The 22,727-nt window shown below is 43.0% G+C and overlaps 2 protein-coding genes across 2 annotated transcripts; one reads left to right on the top strand and one right to left on the bottom strand.

The window, feature by feature from the left end:
- Window positions 1-627: 627 nt before the first annotated feature.
- LOC139663546 (photoreceptor outer segment membrane glycoprotein 2-like) lies at window positions 628-2,715 on the top strand. Its single transcript, XM_071542251.1, has 3 exons — window positions 628-1,208; window positions 1,457-1,703; window positions 2,364-2,715. The coding sequence occupies exons 1-3, from the start codon at window positions 628-630 to the stop codon at window positions 2,634-2,636; spliced, it is 1,101 nt and encodes a 366-aa protein (XP_071398352.1). The 3' UTR covers window positions 2,637-2,715.
- Window positions 2,716-4,882: 2,167 nt separating this feature from the next.
- On the bottom strand, window positions 4,883-22,638 carry ubr1 (ubiquitin protein ligase E3 component n-recognin 1). Its single transcript, XM_071542242.1, has 47 exons — window positions 22,594-22,638; window positions 21,116-21,375; window positions 19,682-19,760; window positions 18,424-18,534; window positions 17,049-17,176; window positions 16,777-16,915; window positions 16,582-16,644; window positions 16,361-16,484; window positions 15,909-16,016; window positions 15,722-15,810; window positions 15,528-15,626; window positions 15,218-15,375; window positions 15,031-15,130; window positions 14,791-14,919; window positions 14,508-14,688; window positions 14,321-14,382; window positions 14,031-14,141; window positions 13,855-13,920; window positions 13,642-13,743; window positions 13,465-13,528; window positions 13,211-13,335; window positions 13,055-13,107; window positions 12,862-12,964; window positions 12,707-12,755; window positions 12,449-12,603; window positions 12,264-12,363; window positions 12,045-12,148; window positions 11,833-11,913; window positions 11,292-11,473; window positions 10,922-11,130; window positions 10,714-10,813; window positions 10,426-10,578; window positions 10,245-10,342; window positions 10,047-10,134; window positions 9,815-9,963; window positions 9,677-9,732; window positions 9,463-9,559; window positions 9,288-9,355; window positions 8,792-8,939; window positions 8,551-8,638; window positions 8,128-8,264; window positions 7,909-8,017; window positions 7,723-7,779; window positions 7,547-7,624; window positions 7,279-7,449; window positions 6,983-7,084; window positions 4,883-6,345 (listed from the first exon to the last, which is right to left on the bottom strand). Exons 1-47 carry the CDS (start codon window positions 22,636-22,638, stop codon window positions 6,204-6,206), a joined length of 5,220 nt encoding a protein of 1,739 aa, XP_071398343.1. The 3' UTR covers window positions 4,883-6,203.
- Window positions 22,639-22,727: the final 89 nt, after the last annotated feature.

Raw genomic sequence — 22,727 nt, 5'->3', positions numbered from 1 at the left:
AAGAGAGAGGAGAATGACCTTACACTGCCCATGTGAATGCTACCCAGGCTAAGGTAGGTGCAGTGGACTCTTCATCTTCTGTTGAAGAATTATATTTTCAGTGGGTCAGTTAATTACTTAGTTTTATCTCTGTGAACTCTGTCCAGACAGAAATGCTAAGCATGCACTGCATTTAAAAATACTTTTTATACTTGTTTTGTAAACCAAATGACAATGATCTCTTGCTAATGCAGGATTTGTCTCACCCGTTTATTGTTTTCTGTTCCTATAGTAAATCAACTGACCATGTGTCATTGCATTTTGTCTTGACGGTGTTTTCCATTTAAGAAATTGTGCTGTTGTATCAAGTTGTGTGTGGATATTGATTTCATATTGTCACCAATGTGGTCTCGCAGAACTGCCAACACCTATAACCATAATGCCGTGTCCACAAGATATTGATCATGAGTACCAGACTAAGCTGCTTATGAGAGGACCTTCAGAGAACTGCACAGCCTATCCCCCTCACCTTTGCCCCCCATACCCCCTGGAGGATAACCTGTTCCTCTCCCCTGCTCTACCTGTGTCCCACCCTTGATCCAACATCCAACCTGGACATTGAACGAAACTAAGAGAAGAGATTCTAAGATGGCAGTCTTGAGAGTGAAGTTCACCAAGACCAAGAGGGACAAGCTGGCCCAGGTGCTGTGGATCTTGAACTGGATCTCGGTGGTGACAGGGGTCATCCTGTTCAGCCTGGGGCTCTTCCTGAAGGTGGAGATCAACAAGCGATGGGAGCTGATGGCCGAGAGGGACATCCAGTACGTCCCCAACATGCTGATGGCTGTGGGCCTCATCGCATGTGGCATCAACTTCCTGGGAGGGAAGATCTGCTACGACTGTGTGGACACCACCAAGTTCTTGCGCTGGAAGCTTATCATGCTACCTTACATTATATGCACCTTCTTCTTCACCTTCTGTGTGCTGGTGGGGGCACTGATGTGTTACGGCATGCGCAGCGAGCTAGAGGAGGCCCTGACCCTGGGGCTGACAGAGGCCATGAGGTTCTATAAGGACACGGACACACCGGGACGCTGCTTCGTGAAGCGCACTGTGGACATGCTGCAGATAGAGTTCCAGTGCTGTGGCAATGCCGGCTTTAAAGACTGGTTCCAAATCCAGTGGATCAGCAGCCGCTACCTGGACACTTCCCGGAAAGAGGTGGTGGAGTAAGTACACACACTGCCCTGCTGATACACAGAGTCAGGAGGACACCCAGAAATATATCATATGGGATGTCTGAATTGGTCAAAAGGTACATTCTCCAGATGGCATCAAAAACAATGGCTAATGTCACATTGATGTCTAATCTAATACACAGCAGAACTTTACATTGATGCACAAAACTCATCAAGACAGACTCTATGAACTTCTCCTGAATGTGTCTCTCTTTCTTCTTCTTTTTCCCGGTCTGTAGCCGATTAAGGAGTAACGTGGAAGGGAAGTACCTGACGGATGGAGTCCCCTTCAGCTGCTGTAATGTCAACTCCCCCCGGCCCTGCATCCAGCAGCAGATCACCAACAACTCTGCCCACTTCAATTATGAGTACCTGACAGAGGAACTAAACCTGTGGATGAAAGGTTGTCGCCAGGCCCTGCTGGACTACTACACCCACATCATGCAGTCCATTGGCCTCACAGTCCTCATCACCTGGCTCTTTGAGGTCAGCACATGGAAACACAAAGACAAGTTGTTGGCTACAGTAAAGTCTTCAGTGGTGAAGTTACAGAGACAGCCTACTCCAAAGAGAGTTGCATTTGTGTTAGTGCTATGTCGTGGTAGCTATTGCTACTTCACCACACTGCAGAAATGGCCATCTTATTTTAAAACAAGACAGCTTGAAATAAGGTAGATCACTCTACTAGTATCAAGAGAACACCACTTGATTCAAGAAAATTGATCTGCATTGGAAACAAGTGAAATTATCTCACGCTATTGCCATTTTAAATGAGATTTTATGACTCAATACAAGACTAAAGGACTTGGGAAGGAAGTTATCATTGTCACCTCACCCTTGCGTGATCACTGTATTGCTTATTCACTTTGCACACTGACTAATCCTTGACTAAACCTCTATGGTCATATTATCTCTGGGTTATCCATGCAGCGCTTGGAGCCGACTCTCCTATTGTCCTCTACTAATTGCATGTCACTGTCCTAAAGATATCTATCACAGAGCCACAGAAAGATACTTCAACTGCATATCATACGGATGAAGAAACATAAGGAAACAAACAAAATTCAACTTACTTTTGCATAATTATTTGTGTTAATGTATTTGTGGGATCTTCTCACTGACATGTGTCTCTGTGTCTGGTTTTAGCTGTCAGTGCTGACGGGGGTGCGCTACCTCCAGACCTCCCTGGAAAACGTGCTGAGACAGGGGGACCCTAACTCTGAGTCAGACGGCTGGCTGCTGGAGAACAGCTTTGTGGAAACGGCCCGCACCAACATGAACATCATCAAGAGCCTCGGAAAGTGCAACCAGATAGACACAGGCAACAATGGAGACCCCAACATTAATATCCCTTCCACTTCCACAGCCCACTATGGGCCAGACAATGTGCCACCAAAGCAAATACCTGTAGCCAGTTGACCGCTTTTCAGACAGCAAAGGCCCTCAAAGACCTCACTCTACGGCACCAGTAATGGCCAGTAAGGGTTTCATTGTTTCTCTGCATTCATGTTTGCTCTACATTCATGGAATTCTGTCTTCATAAGTCTAGTCAAGAACTAAAACGGAGCAATATCCATACAAAGGTGTTTGTATTTGGAGAAAAAGCAATATGCAGGTGTGATATACAGTGTGTCCATATTTCAATAAGAGAATTCCATCAATTTCTGTCAAAGAGACTATGGCTCTATGACAGGGTGAATCTCTTCTAAAATGCATATAATGCCTTGTTTTTGCAACCAAACCGTAAATCTTTTCCACACAAATAGACATTTCTTACTTATTCAAGCTAACAACATAATGGTACTTCTCTGTACATCTGTACTGTAATCTTTTGTTTACAAATGACAACTTATTGCCTATAAATGTGTCATGCAATTTTGCAACAGGTGTCTTTAAGCATTAAGGACTCTGTCAGTCAAAATGCACCTGAAAAAATAGTAGAAGTAGACCTATACAGCTTTTTACCTGTATGATGAAGAGGAGTGAGTGAAAAGTGGGTCTGAAGTTGGGCACCCACAATTTCTTGCCTGTTTTCACCAGACCATATGGTAGAAAATGCAGTCCAAAAGAGTCTAGGATTATCACCATCAAATCAAATGTCTATGGTTTATAGATTGGCCATGTAACCTCAAATTAAATAGGCCGTATGGGACCTGGAAGAACATGGAGATGAATTTCAAATTTTGTTGGGGTTATGGGTCAATGCTCAATCAATGGTCAATGCTAAGAGTTTTGGACCCTTCCTGCTCATTTATACCTGACTTAAAATGTAAACAGCAAAGTGAGCATGCTTTCATCAGCTTACAAGTTAACAAGAAAAACAACTTTGAATATATGTGCAAGCAAAAGCTTCCTCAAGGCTGGTGCACGATGTAATAAAAGTTCCACACTTAATATATTGAATATTTGAATTGGTGAAGCTTCTAAAGGCATTGGGCCTGAATCTGTAATAGCTGCAATGCTGATCATTGGAAGGTGACAGTACCAAGTTTTTCCATGTGGTCCCTATGGTTTAGGAGTTTACATGGTTTGAACATATCAGATAAAAGCAGTTAACTAGGCAGAAATCCATACATAGTTAATAACACACACACGTTCCACAATTTCCTGTACTACATAGCGAGCTATCACCTCCACAGTACATCTAATGTGCCTCAGCAATGCTACCATGGTCTAATGGTCGAATGAAAACACCTTAGTCATCTTTGCTGGAGTGAGCAAACAACAGTCTTGAAGATAAACCTTCTGAGCTGGTCATGGCTTGTTCATTATCTGTTAGTGTTATTTTTGTTTTGTGAGGGTTATAGACCAGTGCATTGCAAACTAGGCTACTGTGTCTTAATTCAATTTAATGATGAAGCCTTCAAAAAACTGGCTGGTGGCAGGGTCTTGTATGTTCATAAGAGTCAAAACTCAAAAGAATTTAGTAAATCGTTTCTGCATTTCTTCTCAGAAACTATGGAGTACATGGTAAATGAGATTACAAATTATGGTTTCAGCATTTTGCAAAAAACAAGACACTTGAAATACAAAAACAACCTTGCAACTTACTAAATACATGGCATTTGATAAAGTTCTGGATATGAGACATGAATGTGTTGTAATAAAATGCTGTACAATTCAAATTGTGTGAATGTTGTTGAAACACAGAGTGCTGGAATTGGGCTTCAACTGCCTCTTCTGCCTGACATGATGGAGCTCCTCCTTCACAAAACAATACTGTAAAGAATAGTCACACTATTTCTGTATTCAATGTTCCAAATCAGAAGTAACATCCAACATACCGTCATGGAAGGAAGACACCTGGCTCCCTACGGTTGTGCCAGAAATAGGATAAATTTGATTAGATGCTGATTAGAAGACTGAGAGATTATTACAGGTGTGACAAATTATGAGAAATGAAGAAAGATGAAAGGGATTCAACTCTCCACTGACACTGTGATATTACTGAAAGGTCATTCATTCATTCATTCAGTGATCTACATGTGAGAAGCAACATTACTTTTAACATCCTGTGTTTGGTCTCTGTTTTACATTTGGATTAGTCAGTGGAATACTACTTTTTTAGATAATGTAAATTAAGTGAAGACAAACAGATGGTCACAATAATGTACTCAGATTGACTCAGGGAGGAGCAGATCATAAATAGATAGGCTAGTGTCTTTATTTCAACAGCCTGGAAGTCATGTAGCAATGTCAAGCAACGCAAAAGGAAGAAATAAAATATGCATTCGATTTTATTTTCCTGAAAAAGTTGACGTACAATTGTGAATGTGGGAATAACTGAAATGACATTGTACTACCTTATAGTTTCTTCAATAAAATGTACATATTTGTTTTAAATAGAATATTGAAATAGTACTTTACTTGTTAAATTCAATTTGTGTATAGAGTATATTAATTGTAGTTACGCAGCTATGAGGCCGTTTATGGGCGTGATGCATCCAAGCATAAGTAAAACACTATATGCAAGGTGAAATGTGGCTATAGTAATTCATGTCTGACAGTGGTCCCTTAAATAATTTTTAAAGACATTATGCACGTAAACATTCGATTAATTTATCTGGCTGGCCTAATGGGGGATTTCATAAGAGGCCATTTCACAATGTCATACATAGATGTACAGATGTTCTTAACCCATTTTTGTGTTTCAGTTGAAGCTCAGTGAGTAAAGGTAACCATGGTGGTAAAACACCGACATGTGGCCCTCTGGTGCCAAAATGCCTCTTATAATTAAATGCATTTAGATCTTGAAACAATAATTCACTAAACAAGCTGTACCGCTCTTACAGTAAAGTACTGAATTATTTCTGAATATAACTTTGAAAATTAAGTATCGTTCTATAAATGTTTCATCTAATATATATAATTGAACAAGGGTGATGATCAGTAACATGTGGCTCTGCCATTTGGACCATCTAATGAATTAATGCACAGATATAAAAACGTGTATAATCCTCTGACCATCCCAAAAAATGTTTCCGCTCATCTGCCAAGTCCAAAACAGCAGAATTCAAGCTCATATAACTTATGTCAAATAATAACTTCTAACACAAAAGAGAGAATGCAGAAAATTCACAGCATTACCTAGAAGTACATCACATACATAAGCTGATAACAGAAACATGTTGGTGTGTATCTGATGTTTGTCTTTATTTGAATGAGCCTCTTTGGAAATAATATTACTCTAGGAGAAACTCATTCTCACAGCAGACAATCAAAATAAAACAAGGCGACTTGGGTTTATTCATTATTCCTCCTCCTCCTCCTCCTCGACTGCCCCAGCCATCTGAAATCCAGCAGGGGGTTTCATCAGGGGGGGATTGGCTGCTCAGGGCTCCTTCAATCATGGACTGGAGGGCTGTTTGTGTGTGTGTGTGTGTGTGTGCGCATGTGTGTATACTTATGTGTGCATGTGTATCTCAGGAGCATGGCAGCAGACTGTGCTCTATGGCTGTGCACTTCATGCCACAACTGGGCCAATCATCACAACATCTGCCACTCAAAGGTGTACATGACGTTGACCACCTCCAGGCTGCGGGCGATCTCCTCCAGGATGCAGTGCTGCTGCCACAGCTGGTTCAGCTTCCTGTAGCGCTCTGGACACAGGTGCAGTGGGTTGCCTCTCCTGTGGATTAAAACACAGGCAACATGGAGGCCCCGATTCATTATTCACTACACATTTAATATGACAAAATTAGAATGCTACCCTATTCACTAACAGCAAGTGGAGAATGCAGCTAATAGCAACAACAGAAAAATACAACCACACTGTGTCTGTTCTGGTCACGGATATGTAAATATTAATTGTTTTCTGCGGATAACAATGACTTGTAGACAAGGTAATGCAAATTAGAGGTAGTTCCCGATTCACTTCACAGCAGCAACTACCTGAATAACTAGATAATTTGATGCTTTGAAAGGTGGCGATGCGTCAAAAAAACACTAGCGTAGCTACTCAGAATGGATTGCCGCCAGAAAAATAAATTCAGCAAGTCAGACAAGTAAGGGCGACTCCAAGAATCTCTCCTTTCCAACTTTCAGAAGCAGGAATCATTCAGTGGATTATTCTCTTAATTTAGGACTATGTGGGTGCCCATGCAGTGTAATCTCAGTGGATCAGGAGCCTTTCAAGTAGACCATTCACAATCTAAACAAAATAAGGGCCAGTTGTCATGGATGAAGCTAAGTTCAGTCGCAAAGAGAAAAATAGTATAGAAGGCATTACACAATACAGCACAGGGAAGAGAAGCCAAGACCCTTACGTAAGCTGAGGGTCAGTCTCCCCATAGTCGTCAAGGTAAGGGGCAGGGTAAGTGCTTCCTCGAGTCTTACTGGCCATCAGTACAATCTCACACTCCCTTATCCTGTCAACATGGAGAAATGAATACCGATTTGATGTTTGCAGATATGACAATATATCACTATCTTTCAAGGATGTGATCAGGAACACAAAAAGGAGAAAGAAGGAAAGAAATGAATGCATGTTCCAAAAAAATCTGAAAGCATGAAAAACCACTCCCTTGATATTTAAGCTACAGAGCCTTACTCCCTGACCCACCTGAGGAACATGCCCACTCCGGCACCACAGGTGGCAGCATGGGCGGTGCAAGCTCCCACATCTTCCCCATCCAGCTGGGTCTGACAGCAGTTGCTCTGAGAGCACAGCATGGTCCCACAGAACAGGCAAAGGGTGGGGTGCTTCCTCTCGTCGTCTGTAGACTTGGGACACCTGAGGACAGAGACCAGACGAGACAAGCGGGCTGAACATCTACAGCAGTTTCTCCAATGAAAGATGGTGGATGAAACAAATTAAATCCCCCACTCACTGAAAATGACTGGCTTGATTGAGGAGGGCACTGTAATCCTCAGGAAGCTCAATCAAATGATTCCTTCTCCTGGGATGTCTGCAGAATTATTATATAACATATTTATAATATAACATCTTTTTTTTTTTTGCAAAACAAAAGTAGTACTGAATGGATACAATTGTAAACAAGTGTACCTGATTGTCTGGATTTCGCCTTTCAGCACTTTGGTTATAGCCGGGCTCCCACACCACCTAAGGAACAGAAACATCATTACAATACGACTCTCCTGTCCAACAAATACCAAACCATGAAAAATCCAATACATCAGCCTTGCCTAAATATTTATCACTTAACATACAGACATTAACAGTTGGGCCTACCTCTCTAGCAGCGGAGTAACAGTCTCTCTGTGCTCATGGAAGAGCTGGAACACATTGGAGGGTAACGCCAAGTAACTGCACAGGGCCTCCATCTGTCCTTGAGAGGTACCTGCAATAGAGGACCCAGAGCATGTCACTGAAACTCACACACACCAGCCTGAATTCATGAATCATCATATACTGTATGGGACAATGATATAATACTAAAGCTTGAGCTACCAGCAGTACTGGAGAGCTCCTCTGGGGGCGGTACTCCTGTAAGGCCATTGAAAAAGAGAACAGCACATCGCAGGAAAGGTGTGATCCCCCTCCTCACTCTTTCTGCCACAGAGCTGCCGGACACATCTGAATTCAACCTGATGAACAAGCCACAGAACAATCTGTCAAACACAACTGAGGGCAGGCTGGATTATCGTATACAGCACTGAGCACACACCATGGATTCAACCTGGTTTCCTAAATTCTAGGCTACCGCTGACCCAATAAAGGATAACTGAAATGAAAATCAACAAATAATGCATTATACTCAAAGATTTCATCCTCTGTGACTTTTTACAACCCAGTACAAATTTCAATTTAAAAAGAATATATTTCTCCACTGTTTTTACACATAGCTACTAAGATGATGAGAGGTAATTGTACCCTGCAGTGTGTTGTGACACTGTAGCATAAAGCTCCGCTGCTGCTCTGGCTTCCTCCCCCTCCTCTCCACCTGCCACTGCAGGGAAATCTGCACAGAAGGGAGACACTTCTTTGATCACCATAATCATCCATTTTATACAGTTCTATTATACAGCATGCTGAGGTTGTTTGGGGATTGGTGCATCTAGTAATGCAGTGTCAGCAGACATGTTAAGCTGGATTGTATTGTTGGGGCTGTTACCTGTAGAAGAGAGGAGGACCTGCAGCAGGTGAGCCATGGTGACCAGATGCAAGATGTGCAGGTGGTTGTAAGCAGAGCTGACAGCAGACGGCTGTAGGTCTACTGCCTCCTCCTGGTACAGCGCTGGAATAGACAACACCAACCCCACCTGACACACACACAGAAATCAGGGGCCTGATTTACAAAAGGTTCTCACACACATTTTGGCCAGTTACAAAATCCAAATAAAACTTCTGATTTAAGAAAATATCTTGATGCCAAAATTATTTTCTCTTCAATTTTCTCCACTGACATATCAAAATATAGAACTAAGTTCCATCATTATCCAAAACATGAATGCCATAGATAGAATTTTGATTTGTTTTTGATTATATTCTTTGAAATGACTGTATGACAGAATCAAGAATAAAGTCAAAGAACTTGTTCACAGAAGAAGCCCCAGAAAAGGGGGTTCCATCTACTTGCAACAGAGCTGTCAGCATTATGAGAGACCTACCAGCAGATGGAAGAAGTCCACCTCCAGAAGAGAAGGGGTGTTCTCTCTGCTCATGGCCGGTAACAAGACTGGGTAGAGAGATGAAAGCCATAACCAAAAAGACAACTACACACAACCAAGCCCATTAGATAAATAAATAGGAGACATTTTAAGTACGCTTGGATGGAGCACATACCTCCCAACATGTCAGCGAAGTGCCTTTGGACGACTGCCTGGGAGCTCTTCAGTCTCTGGGCTGCTGAAAACTGAACAGCTGCCTTCAGACCTGCCAGCTGAAACGGAGAATAATCACAACATTTGGCAAACCAATACCTGAAAAAACACAATTAAACCCTAAAAATGATATCACTAAGTAACAGCTGTTCACTAGTTAGTATATGGCATCCAACCTGTCTGTTTTGCAAGGATCCAAAGAGTGGCTTGTCCTCTCCTTGCAATATGTTTTCTGTGAAGACATACAGAAACACATTTTAATGAGAATTCTAGAGAGATAAACAGGGACAGGGACACAAAAAACAATACCGTACCTATGGCCTGGATGGTGAAGGCACAGGTGTTCCAGGCCATAACGGGCACAAATGGGCACAGCTCATTGGGTGCCGTCTGCAGTCCCACCCTGTGCACCGTGGTGGCACACACCACCAGCATCTCCGCTATGCTGTCTGAGAACTTCCTCCTGAAATCAACCAGCAGTAGAGAAATCAGAGCCCTGCGCTACAGGAAATGAGTAATTGTGAACTAGCTGACAGTGTCACTCACGGCTCTTGTACTCCAAAGCTGAGAATGGATCTAAAGTCTGGCTGGCCTTCTCCACAAAGCCCTGATTCCCTGTCATCACTGTTACTCTCTGCGTTGCAGTTGGCAAGGGAGAAAAAAAAAATCTCTCACATCACATCATCACTGATCACCAATAATTAGACACAATGATATTACAGTAGGTTCAGTATCCATTCTTACCAGTATCAGTGACTGACTTGAGTCCTTTAACTCGGGCAGAGAGGATCTGGATCCAGCGAGGCAGGGTCAGATGCTGTCCAACTATCTCTGCATTCTCACTACACAGAGGAAACAGGCATTCAAATAACTTCTATACATCTGCCCATGACAGACAGGCCTGAAGAAAGAGGACCGGACTTACTAGTTGAGTGTGAGTGGTTCCAGTGGGATGAGAGGGACCACGGTATTGCACAGAGACTTGCAGAGAGGACACAAGTACTCCCCGTTTTCCAGGTCGATGATCAGCTCAGCGTGGAGCCGGTTCCTGGTGGTATTCTGGATCGCCTCAAAATACCTGCAAAACAGAGAGGATGATGTCTCAAAGTGAAATTTAAACTGACAAGTGCGCCTTCCGAAAGACCACACACACGACGGGCACTAAGAAGAAGAATTAGCAAATATGGGGAAATTTGCTCTTGTAGTGACTCACTTCTGCCAGCAGGTGGCATGCATGACGTGGCCACAACTGCCAGTGTGGGTCCCCACCGCCAGCTCAGGTGGCATCAAAAGGGGATATGATGTTCCTGCCCCTTCAAGAGATAAATATTATGAATATCGGATGTATGGGTGAGATTTCCCAAAAAATAAATTGCATTCGTCAGTAATGTAGAGGAAATAATCAGCAAATGGAGACTGACCATCTGCTTTGTTGGGAGGTATCTTTCCCCTGCACTGCGTCAGCACTGTGGACCGCTGGACGCAGGCGGTCAGTACCATGGCTGGAGCCTGGGCCGCCACTTCCTGCTCCTCCTGGCAAAGAATGCAGGTCAGCACCTCCCTGTCGGCCGGGGTGGACCCGCGGTGAGGCCCGACGGCTACACACAGCTCCCTCTGCTCCATTGCACAGCTACGCAATAGAGAAATAAAACAAAACTGTTATACAGCTGTACACTTGGGATCAACAGTCATGAAACACACAGAACACATGGATTTCGCAATAGTCCTTTAATGTCATCAAAGGAACACACTATGAAAAAGGATGTTCTTGCTCTTGGTTCTCCTTCTCACCTCTCGATAGATGTAATGGGCTCTCCCTGTGTCCCACTCTCTGGCATGTTGTCATACAGCATCTTGTTGGACTCAATGAAGTTCTTCTGCATCGCGGACATCTGGGCCATGATCTTCTGCCGGTGGAGTTTGGCTGCCTCCGCCTTCCTCTTCCGCTCAGCTTTCTCTTTGTCCTGGGCACTCTGGGCCACCCAATAACAAGTCAGACGGAAAGAAAGAAACATAATGTAATTGCCTTTCTGAATTGCTGAGCTTGCCGTTTCAAATCATTAACCTATTGTTGAGACCAATAATGAGGTTAGAAATGATCTTCATATTTAGCCTTCTGGAGGTGTCATGGACCTAATTCAATGGCACATTTGTGATGGGAAGTGCCAACCTGATAACCCCAGCGTCATACTCTCTCTCACACATCCCTTTTTCCTCTAACATCCAAGCTAGGTTTTCACGTAGGTGCTCACTCAAAATAGCACAAGGGATAGTTACATCAGATCCAGTGTACTTGTAAATGTTTCACAATCATTCTCTTGTTTTACTTTACCTCTTCTGGTTTGGTTGTCTCCATGCTCACTGAGGCTGTTGGACTTGACTTCTCTCTAAGGCACTTGACCATCTCAAACATCTAGCAGAAATAGATATTAACATGAAAGGGTGATTGTGACTGGAAGATAATGGTATATGTCTAGACAGGTGATAATGACTGTACTCTATGACAGAAATGTAGAATGACAATCAAATGCTTGAACAGCCCACCTGCAGAATCCACTTGATCATGTCTTTCTGGGCTTCAAGGGAAGGAAGCGCCTTGACCTTGGACAACAAGTGGAACACAGATTTGCCATGTTCTGACCCGATTCCTAAAAGAGCAGAAGAAGAGAGATTTATGCCACAATCAGTAAAAAAAAGAATCTCTGATGAACCGTCTGCGTGAGATCAAGCCATGACAAGTAACCTAAATTGGTCTCCACTCACTGCGAGCCTTGAGGCTGAAATCAAAGGTCACTTCCTCCATGGTGCTGTCCTCAAGCTGACTCTTCTCCTCCAGCAGTCCCTGACCTATCAAGTGCAGGGCCTGGGTGGGAAATGCATGCATTTTGTTACTACGGGTGGTGAGAGTAAGAAAAGGTAAAAAAGAAAAAGAGTAACATAAGGTGTACCCTCTGGATCATGGCCTCTGTCCACTGAGTGGCCCGGTCCTCCACGGCTCTCTGCAGGACTCGTCTCAGGACGTGGATGAGAACGTCACAGCAGAGCAGGCGCACTATGCTGGAGAAACCCGGGCAGAAGGCTGGGGGCACCGGAGGACGCAAAGCTGAGTGAGGAGACAGACGGAGAGTTGATTCATTAGAAAACAGGGAAAAGAAAATGGTTGCATGTTGGGACAGAGCCTTGTGCAGAGGGTAGACGTCAGTCACCTTTGTCATTGCCCTCCTGAGTTCTCCTCTTCTTCTGAGAATCTTCTGCCTAGAACAAGTTAAAGGATAAAAAATGATTTGAGCAGGCGATCGAGAGAAGCTGTATCAAATAGAGAACAATGAAATCTAAAAGTGGTGTTAAGCCTTTGTTCTACCTTGCTATGCTGGGATTTGGAGTAGTGGTAGAAGAAAGGGTTGAATTCTACCAGACACTCTTTTTTTACTTCATACAAGCCATGCCCTGATACGCCCGGTTTTCTGAGAAGGGAAGCAGAACAGCCAAATTAAACCTCTTCACAAATCATCAGCAAGATAAAACTCATGTGTTGTTTCTCCGTCTTCACATACTTGAAGGTGGCAACTTTGGGAATCACAGTCTCCAGGCCTGTTTCATGGCTCTCCTACAAGAAAACATTTTACAGTAGTTTAGTTTGTAATGTTTCTTCACTTGTGAATGTGAAGAGCTTAAGGCTATAATTAGAGATGTTGCATAATGTATCTCACATTCTCTGGCAAGCCTTTGACCAGGCTGCTATGAGCCATGGGCTCAATGCACAGCAGGTGGATAACCTCCCTCATCGTCACGTCCTCTTTGGTCACCTGACTGATCCCTGGGACATAGCGCTCACCTGGACACACAACAGACATCAGTCAAACACTATAGTCTGGTTCATATCCAACTAACTAACTATCCAAGATTGAGTTTAAAATGTCACAGTGTATTCCTTATTTTTGAAAATGGAGAGAGATGAAGCTACCGACGATGATGATTAGAAGGTAGAGCATTTCTTCTGTCAGCCGATTCCACTGTTTCAAGACTTCCTGCAAATTGAGTCGTATTCCATCAATTAGTATAACACAGTATATACTATAGTATATTAGTATATACAGTGCTGCAATGACTTTTCCCGAATTATTCTTGAGTTTTTTCTCACCTGGTCTTTGCTTGAACAACTTCCATTGAAAATATCAAAAAGCTCAAATCTCAACAAGATCAGCATGAGGAAGTGGTTGGGGTCCATTTTGGAAGCAGCTATCTGTAAATAAATTGGGGGGAAAAAAACAACAACATATGATGCCACCACACTGTATGTACAAAGAGAAGAGGTGAGAGCATGAGGAAAACACTGTGACTGATTGACACTAACCTGAAGCATGAGAATGTCCTTATCATACATCTCATCCCTGCATTTCACATCCTGATAGTAATAAACCTGATCATGTGAAACAAAACTGAATTCAGTTACAATTGATCGTAAAAATAACGGACATGATTATAGATTGAAAATGATGCCTAAAACGCCTGAAGAATGTTGTCCCATACCTGGCTGACCAAGGAGAGGCCGTTCCTGCGCCACATCTCAGCTGAGACCTGGGCAGCTAGAACCACACAGCGCAGAGGATGCTCTACAAACTGGGTGTAGTTAAAGCTCTCCTGTAACAGACAGAAACCTTTATTCATTGATACAACAAGTACAACACAGTACACAATGACTACTTGCTTGCCGACTCACTGACTGACTAACAGTACTAGCTTACTCAAACTTTCCCACTGAGGATGAGTGAATGACAGTGAATGTAGGTAGAATGAAAGTTTATTTCCATGTCACTTACAGGATCAGCAGATTCTTGCAGATGTTCAACTGCCCCTGTTCTACACAGGTGTACATACAGGCCTAGGGATCACAATGTACAGGATATTAAGTTCACAGTTGACAGAAAGAATACTGAAGGATGGATCGGAAACGTCCATTGTCTCAAATAGCAAATCACTGAGAGACTCATATTCTAGTTATCTTACCAGCAAGCAGCCTGGAGATGGGCAGATGTATGCTGACAGGCTCCTGAGACACTTTGTATGGACGGACATGGAGGATGTGCTTGCACATGTAGTAGTCAGTGGCCTCGCTGTGGAAGGGCTGGTTATTGCAGCGCATCAAGGCTTTGTGGCACTCCTTAAATGCAAGGAGCAAGACCTTGTCCTGAGGGGGGCAGACATAAGCAAAGATCAGTCAGGTACAGGTACTCCTCTCTTCTTTGAACCAGTACTGGTTTGGAGATGGACTACTTGCAGGACGACTCACATCTGATGAGCACCAGTCCTGAAACATGGCAAGAATGTGGCGGAGCTGGATCTGGATAGAAAAGCCAGCCTCCCATTCTGGCTCGACCTCAATGTGTTGACCAAACTGCCGCTTCACCTCCTCCATACCCTGATAAGGAAAAGTGAAGATTCATTCAAGTTGCCAAAGACTGTAACTCACTGTTATAGTCATGCTATTACAAGCCATTAAAGAATGGATGAGGGCTGAGATGACTTGTACCTGCATGCAGTTGAGTAGCCCAAGAAAGACTTTGAAGCCTTCTAGGAACTGAGTCCTCAGCTCGTCAGTCCACAGTGAGGGCTTACTGATCAGAATATACCTGAGAGAGACAAAAGTTACATCTTGGATAAGGACCAAATGTATTAATACCAGAAAACCTGTTAAATCAGAGGGCTGTCCTAATCACCTGAGGTCATGGAAGATGACTTGGATGCGGAAGAACTTGTCAGAGTTGTAGCCTTGGAAGTGGAAGCGGTTGTTGGCATCCAGGTGTTCGCACAGCAGTTCCATGACCGTGTCAACTATCACCTTGATGACATTGCCCTCCTCGATCAACTGCCTGGCCTAGTGGAGGGACAGGCATGTGAGAACAAAGATGGATGATAAGTGAAGACATGGGAACATACGGTCTTCATGAAGAAGCACAAATATTACAAATGTGCCACACTCAAACTCTGACACAATATCTAGATGCTGCTATAACAAACATTACGTACCAGTGTGGGTACAGTGAAGATCTGGACAGACAGTGCAGTGATGGATATACTCCTCTCATGGTCATCATTGATGAAGTCCTTTTGCAGCTGCTTGTAGTGCTGCAAAGACAAAGAAGTAGCATGTACGCATGTAGGTAATTCAAAGCACAGAACAGCTGATAACAAAAATTAAAAACTTTTCCCATATTTTTTACCTTGGTAAACTCGATTGCAAAAAGCCTCTTGAACTCTGTCTCCATTAGCAGACTGCAGAAAATCAATTCATGCACTATCTTGCGAGCTCCTTGTGGAAATAAGAAAAAAACCTTCATGTTAGTGTCACGTGGAGTTGACGAGATCAAGCTGTTAATCTGTATTAAAATCAATCCCAGATCGACTTGCCTTTGTACATCCTGGCATCGTGCAGCATGAGTCTGCTGATGAGGCATGGGTGGTCTCGCTCTGCGCTGGGCTCTAGTGCCACCTGGCAGAAGGCCTGCCTGAAGCCCGCTGAACAACACACACATCACCACCCCCGTCACATGACATGAAACTATAAAGGTACAACTGAGCTTTTCAGACAGGGGGAGGGTCCGCAGGCCTGGGACTCCCTGTTGTCACGCCATTTCACCTAAGGGTGGTACCTTACATCTTACAAGACAATCCGTGGCATGTGCATGATCCATGTCTTTCTCACATTCAAACTACAGCATACCACTTTTCTAAAAAATAGGGAGTCCCGCTTTGGCCTGGCACACTGACACCAACAATGTCTGGATGGTAATCAAGCAATAGGCAATAACAAGCTGGGAGATTTGTGTGGTGCAAGTGTATGTTGATGGTGGCTGCAGTACCTGAGTAACCGATGATCTGCTGGAACCAGGAGCCCAGGCGCAGGGAAAAACTCTGATGAGCCATTACTGCTGACTGGAGGATCTCCACACGCAGTGGCTGCAGGGAAATGTGCTCCGAGTTGGACTGCAACACACAGCAGTACAAGAGACATAAAACACTGAATGATGATGGTTTCAGGTGCAAAAATATAATCTGAGTAAACGTATAATGTATAATTTACCCTGATGAGGTCTTTTGCTTGCTGGCAGGAACGAAGGGTTCCTCTCTTTACGGCCCGCCGACCCTGGGCATCAGATAATAACACTTTTCATAATCTGAAAATCTGCTATTGATATGCTGAGTGTAGTTTGGGACATCATAGCTAATTATCTTCCCTCCTTCATGACTGTAAAGTGAATGAAACCATAAAACATACCTCTTTGTCAATGAGTGCTGTCTGTGTCTGTGCTTCAGCATGATCACAGTTAACAGAACGCTGCAGGGTGTAGATCACATGGTCGTACGAGTGGTGCTCATCGTTGTACAGCACACAGTAGTATGCATTCTCTTTCACCCTGCATGTATGGAGAAAATACATTGTCAGGCTGTCTAAAATGAATGAGGGTGCTCTGTGTGTGTGTGTGTGTGTGTGTGTGTGTGTGTGTGTGTGTGTGTGTGTGTGTGTGTGTGTGTTCAGACTGGCAGTACCTTGGCTGGAGTTCTGCTGGTAGATCAAAATTCTCCTCCCAGACCAAGAGATCTGTGGCGTAGTGCAGCAGTACCTGGAACAGCTTCTCAGCACGCTCATATAAGCCGGGCTCCAACACACACTCATCCTGCAAAGGATGAGGGAATCACACATGAGTCAAATTTGCACACATCTCTAGTGCTCTCTATCTCTCTCTCCCTCTCTGAAAATGACTGTGTAAATTCTCTTCTGTTAGTGAATCTGGTGTGATCAAATCAAAATGTCACTTGGATACGAGTGAAAGTTTCTTGCTATTCTAATGTTATTTTCCAAGACAAGAAGGACAGAGAAAAAAATAATCAAGATTCAACACAATGTGTAACTTGGCAGAAACTCAAGCTAACTGACACGGTCAAATTTGTTGAAATAACCTTTACTAATCCCCTACTTCCTATTTCACCAAAAGCTACAATGTGACAAGGAATTGAGCGAAATATTTTACCTTATAAGAGCAAAACAGGCAGCTGGCCTGGTTAAGTTAATATCAAATCCCTTGAGAGCACACATCCCACACAGCAGCAAAGCATTTCATACAAATGTCTGACATTTAACACATGAACCAAACAAAACATGCAGTGAGTCTGTGTATTTGTCACCATGTCACACTACTGTGTGACAACGAATGGAATCTATCACAAAGTCAAAACAAGATGGGGCCTGCAGAAGTGTTTTTCACGTTCGATACTGAGACGGCGTGGTGGTCATGTGATGTGTCACTGCTTGTTAAGCACAGGTTCAGATGTAGCGTAGAAAACACAAAGCAGCCTGCGAGACAAAGGCCAGCAGGGTCGCCGTTAAGAGAAGCACCTGCTGTTTACGGAAACAGACACAGAGCCATCAAGCCATATGCCCCGATGCATGATCTTATCAGAGGAAAGCCCAAACACTACGATCGCCTAAGAAAGGAAGGACAAACAACACCTGGACTGTAATAATCAATCCTCAAAATGTTTCAAACAAAAGTGGTCACAACACTATACACTTCGGTATGAGTAGCTATAACCCAATCATCAAAGCTAGATACATCTCAAGCACAAGTGAACAAGATTTAGGCCACTTTAGAACAGCTGCTCTAAGCCATTCTCATCCACCACCATTTTCCGCTTGATTATAAGCACTCAAAAAACTCTCCCAATCTTTTAACCCAGTTCTAAAATTTTCTCATCAGTGCAGGTCAAACAAGTGCCTTTCTTTCTCGTTTCCGGAGCCAAAGCTACGGCCAAGAGAGCAACATCCAGCTTGAGACGGGAAAATAAGCATTCTGGGGTTCACTGACACAGAATGGAAAAAGTAGGCCCCTCCCACCTCCCACTTTCTAGCTATTATGTAACTCACCGTTACCATGGCAGTGGCTGCCCCTGGGTCGTGTTTGGAGCAGCAGGGGCCAATCTTCCAGGCTTCTACATCCCCACAATCACAGAACCCCCCGCCTGATGACGCGTGCATCTGGGAAAAAATGCATATATGTGACTGGGGATAAGTAATGGACAAGCACAGCAGAGTTACATCATTAGCAAAGGTTACACAGTGACATTAACTGGGCGTATGGGACACACTGTATACAGTATGAGGACACCAAGGTCCAGACCGCAGTACGTTTTCCCTGTAAAACTGAATATTTCCAAAAGGAAATGGAGCTATACATTATTATAAATTACTTCTAAAAAAATTGTGGAGAATGTTTTTTTTTTTATACTTTTGTATCTGAATATACAGTTGTTGCTATGAACAGGACTCAAACCCTGCATACGCAGCAGCTCTTCAGGAGGAGGCTGCCTGGCAAAACCCCACATCTAATTTTAACATAATAACTGGGGAGCTGTGATCACTTGAACTGAAGGAATTGAAGGAGAATGGCATTTTTTCTGTAGTTCAGACGGACATAAATCATGTAAATCTATTGTAAAATGTAGGAAATTAGCTTTAAATAAGCTGAAAGTTTTCTGGGGAGGACCCCCAGACCCCATCACCCAAGGTTTGGGATCTTGGGACCTGGCTACAGCCCTAATGGGGTACAAAATCATAGGAGCAGCAAAAGCACAGTCCAAAAATAAAGTCATATTATGAATTAGACCACAGAATTTAAACTGACCAATCCTAATAGCAATTGTAGCTATATACTGTATGTAAGCCTGTCTGAAAATACATTATATGGTTTCTTTTTCCTCAAATTTGAGGGAGATCAGAGCGGCTAACCAGGTTGACGTTAAGGCACAGGGGAGACTAGCGAGCGTCAGGGACAAGGTAAAGATGCTTTAGCCACTCCAGTACAGCAGAGGAGACAGAAGACACTCCTGATCCATCTGAGCCATCAGACTGGCCTTCCCCCACTGACTTATTACATCAGATGATATTTGAGAGGACCCATATCCCAGAACAGAAAAAACACTTGATTTTCTAAAGTTTATGCCATTCTTGTTTATTGTCCAAGGGGGAACGAGTTGAATGTGACTGATTAATGTACTCAAATAAAACATGTGATAATGTACACCAAAATCAAGATTAGTACCTTTAAAAATCAAGTACTTATTCAAAACCAACAGATTATCACTATAATCACTTGAATTTGATATTAAAATTTAAACATTTATACCTTATAACGATGGCCTTTGTGCACACTATCCTGGAAGCAGTCCATGCACAGCACACAAGTGGGATCAATGGCACAGTCCCTGCAATCAGTAGAAGAGGATTAGTTATTTGATCGTGCAAATGTCAACAGCTGGCACAAGCTTCTTATGCACTTTTGCCCTACCAGTGAATGTGAATGTAGCAAAGTAACGAGTAGCTCAAAGTAACTCGTGTGAAAAGTGCATTTTCTGAGGTTGGAAAACCTGCCACTCAAGTCCATTTGATCCAGTGCCACCAACCTCTACTGTACGTCTGCACACACCCTACCTCAGTATGATTTAATGCCTACCAGTGCCAATCAAGTGTTAGTGTTATCACCAATTGTTGGCATTGGCTGCATATATACTAATTATAGCATCATTTTGATTGTTTTAGACAACAGGAGCACACACACAGATTGTTTCATTACAATCTCAGTTTTCTCTGTTTTAATGTCTTTGTATGCTAATTCTAATTATAGCCTCATGCGTTTCTTTTTTTACGTTACGGGCACATGCGCATTTAATAAAAGTGAGACTTTGTCATTTTATTCTTTATGTTATTTTAGAATTGTCCATTTTCCATGAGTAATTCCTGCATAATTGTTTCTTTATCAACTAATCAATTAAGCATGATTAGTTAACATAAATGCATTGTCACAGTTATTTTCACTTGTGCTAGAGTGACATGTTTAGGATATTGAATCAATTTCAGAATTCAACAATGTCTTACTTGTTAATTACATAATGATGCCTCATGGCACACACTCCACTGTGTTTATTAGGCCTAATGAAGCGCATGGTTATAACAGCAATTTCTCAAATACAACTAGATTGCAAATTGACTCATATCAATTACATAAAACTTATCTGATGGCTTTAGGGAGGAAATGGACAAATTTGGAGCAAAAACTGATGGAGGCAGACATGTGCACAACCTCGTGAGGGACGCGCTGTTTCACTTAATTCAGCTCCGCTCACAGACCGCATCTTATACATACTGAAACTTGAGAGAGTCTACTCATAAACTATTCATTTTTAACACTTAGCCTAAATACTGTGGTGTTGTAGTGTAATAAGATCACTGTAGAAATAAAACCTTTAGAGGCCAAACTCTTCCCACTCAAGGGACTTGATAACATGTCAATTAGCCTGCACGGGGCTGCTTATCATTTAACTCTGTGGCTTCTTATCTCACCCACTAACCCAGTTCTCCACCAGCTAAAGTTATGAAATGTTTTATCAAGTTATCACCTACTGCCCTATAGACCTTATAAGTCACCTAGAACGCTAAAGATTATATGAGGGCATATACATTTAAGAACTTTATTGGACAAAAAAAAACACCAAAACCTGAGCAAAAGGTAAGGTTCAGATGAACATTAATAATTGCAGCAGATCAGAGGGTCTATTCTGACCTGCAGGAGTAGACCGTCTCCCCCTCCTTGAAGACCCGTCCACAGAGCTGGGAAGAGGTGCTGCCCTGCTTGAGCTTCTCCAGGCCCTCCCGAGGCTCCTCTCCAAACAGGAAGCACTCCAGAGGGTGGAGGAGCCGGTTCTGCACCAGCTCCTCCTCCTCCTGAGGGTTGGACTCCGTCTCCAGGCAGTAGATCTGCGGCACCTGCTCCTTCAGGTAGCGGAGCAGCTCGGCCCCGCTGTCCGCAGCGTCCCGCCATTCCTGCAGCACAACAGAAGAGAGAAAGCTGCTTTGCAGTGACTGAATTAACTCACATCTGTCTCCACCTAATCACGGACACAAGCAAATGGATTAGCCTTTATTATCATAGGGATGCATAGATTCCACTTTTTCTGTTCAGAAAAAAAATCAGCTTACTACCTTTTATTCATCTATACCAAGTGCCAATCCAACCCATCATGTTTACCAAACAATGTAATATAACATATAGAGTCCAGGTCTTTTAACAAAGATGATTGAAATAAACTAATAAACTAATGCTTTTACCATTACAGGGATTGAACATCCTTCTACGTGTGAAAAAGACAGAGATTCAAGTCACTTTGCCTTGATTGCTGTTACTGCTAAATAAGTCTTTGTGTACTCTCTTTGGATTTTAGCAATGGGGCAATTTTGACACCAACACCAGCCTGGTATCACCCTGACAGCTACTATCACTATTGGTACTGGCACATCTATATGTTATATTACATAAGGCACAGAGCAAACCAAAATGGCTTGATATGATGACAAGGCCTTTTAATTTCTCAAAATAAAAGAGAGTGCTACTTGGATTGACAAAAATATCCAAGCAGTGACTGGAGGATTGTCTTTGGTTAAAAAAAATCAAGACTCTAATGCGTTTTAGGTATCACTAAAGTTTAATCATATCTAAACAGCACACTTTCACTTACACCAACGCCGTGCCGCAATGAGTTTCGACTGAGATTACTTCTGTAAATTACACAGAACATCGTTGGAGAAACATGTGTGGGCCTGCTGTGTAGCTAAAACAGATACTAACGCTGCCAGAGTTTGGGGTCCGACAACACTCGGCCTCACGATGCTAAAACTGTATGGACTCATGGCAATGTTGAGGCGCTTTGGACAAAAAGCGTCCACCAAATGTTAGAGGTTAATACCCTGCAGGGAACAGTGCTATATTTACACCATGCTGTCTATCGTCACAAGTCTTGACTCAATATCACCATACACTGCTATGCTTACTGTTGGTGAGCAATAATGCAGCCTGTCTGGTACACACTGCAGAGAGATTTTTAACCATTTAGCACAGGAACTAGCTGCGATTGCTAGCTTGGCAAGTAAAACGACGTTCCACTGTATCGTTCAACTATATTGTACGTTCAAATGCATTTTCTTCCAGTGATATGCCGCTATGTGTAAGTATCTACTGTCAAACTTATTGATCGAAAATCTTACCTTGCTGAGCTCCAGCCCGTTTGGGGATTTCTCACCTTCCGCCATATTCCATCTGCCGTAAAGGAGGTGTCGCTAGGAGACTGTTCCCCTCGTAGTCAAAACCGTTTGCGACGCAATTAGCCCTCTGAATTAAC

Source organism: Centroberyx affinis, unplaced genomic scaffold (assembly GCF_046629955.1).
Source record: "Centroberyx affinis isolate AG114_WGS23_722 - 3 ecotype Tasmania unplaced genomic scaffold, CSIRO-AGI_Caff_v1 ptg004046l_1, whole genome shotgun sequence".
NCBI lineage: Eukaryota > Metazoa > Chordata > Actinopteri > Beryciformes > Berycidae > Centroberyx > Centroberyx affinis.
The sequence above is the reverse complement of the archived record's forward strand: the minus strand, read 5'-3'. Positions and strand labels throughout refer to the sequence as shown.

What these genes read in the sequence shown, in the direction of transcription:
- LOC139663546 (XM_071542251.1), top strand. Translation starts at nt 628, where the DNA reads ATGGCAGTCTTGAGAGTGAAGTTCACCAAGACCAAGAGGGACAAGCTG. An exon ending in TCCCGGAAAGAGGTGGTGGA is followed by an intron (nt 1,209 to 1,456) that starts GTAAGTACACAC and finishes CCCGGTCTGTAG; the next exon opens with CCGATTAAGGAGTAACGTGG. An exon ending in TCATCACCTGGCTCTTTGAG is followed by an intron (nt 1,704 to 2,363) that starts GTCAGCACATGG and finishes GTCTGGTTTTAG; the next exon opens with CTGTCAGTGCTGACGGGGGT.
- ubr1 (XM_071542242.1), bottom strand. Translation starts at nt 22,638, where the DNA reads ATGGCGGAAGGTGAGAAATCCCCAAACGGGCTGGAGCTCAGCAAG. An exon ending in TGGACTTCTTCCATCTGCTG is followed by an intron (nt 8,940 to 9,287) that starts GTAGGTCTCTCA and finishes TGTGTGTGTCAG; the next exon opens with GTGGGGTTGGTGTTGTCTAT. An exon ending in GGCGAAATCCAGACAATCAG is followed by an intron (nt 7,625 to 7,722) that starts GTACACTTGTTT and finishes ATAATTCTGCAG; the next exon opens with ACATCCCAGGAGAAGGAATC.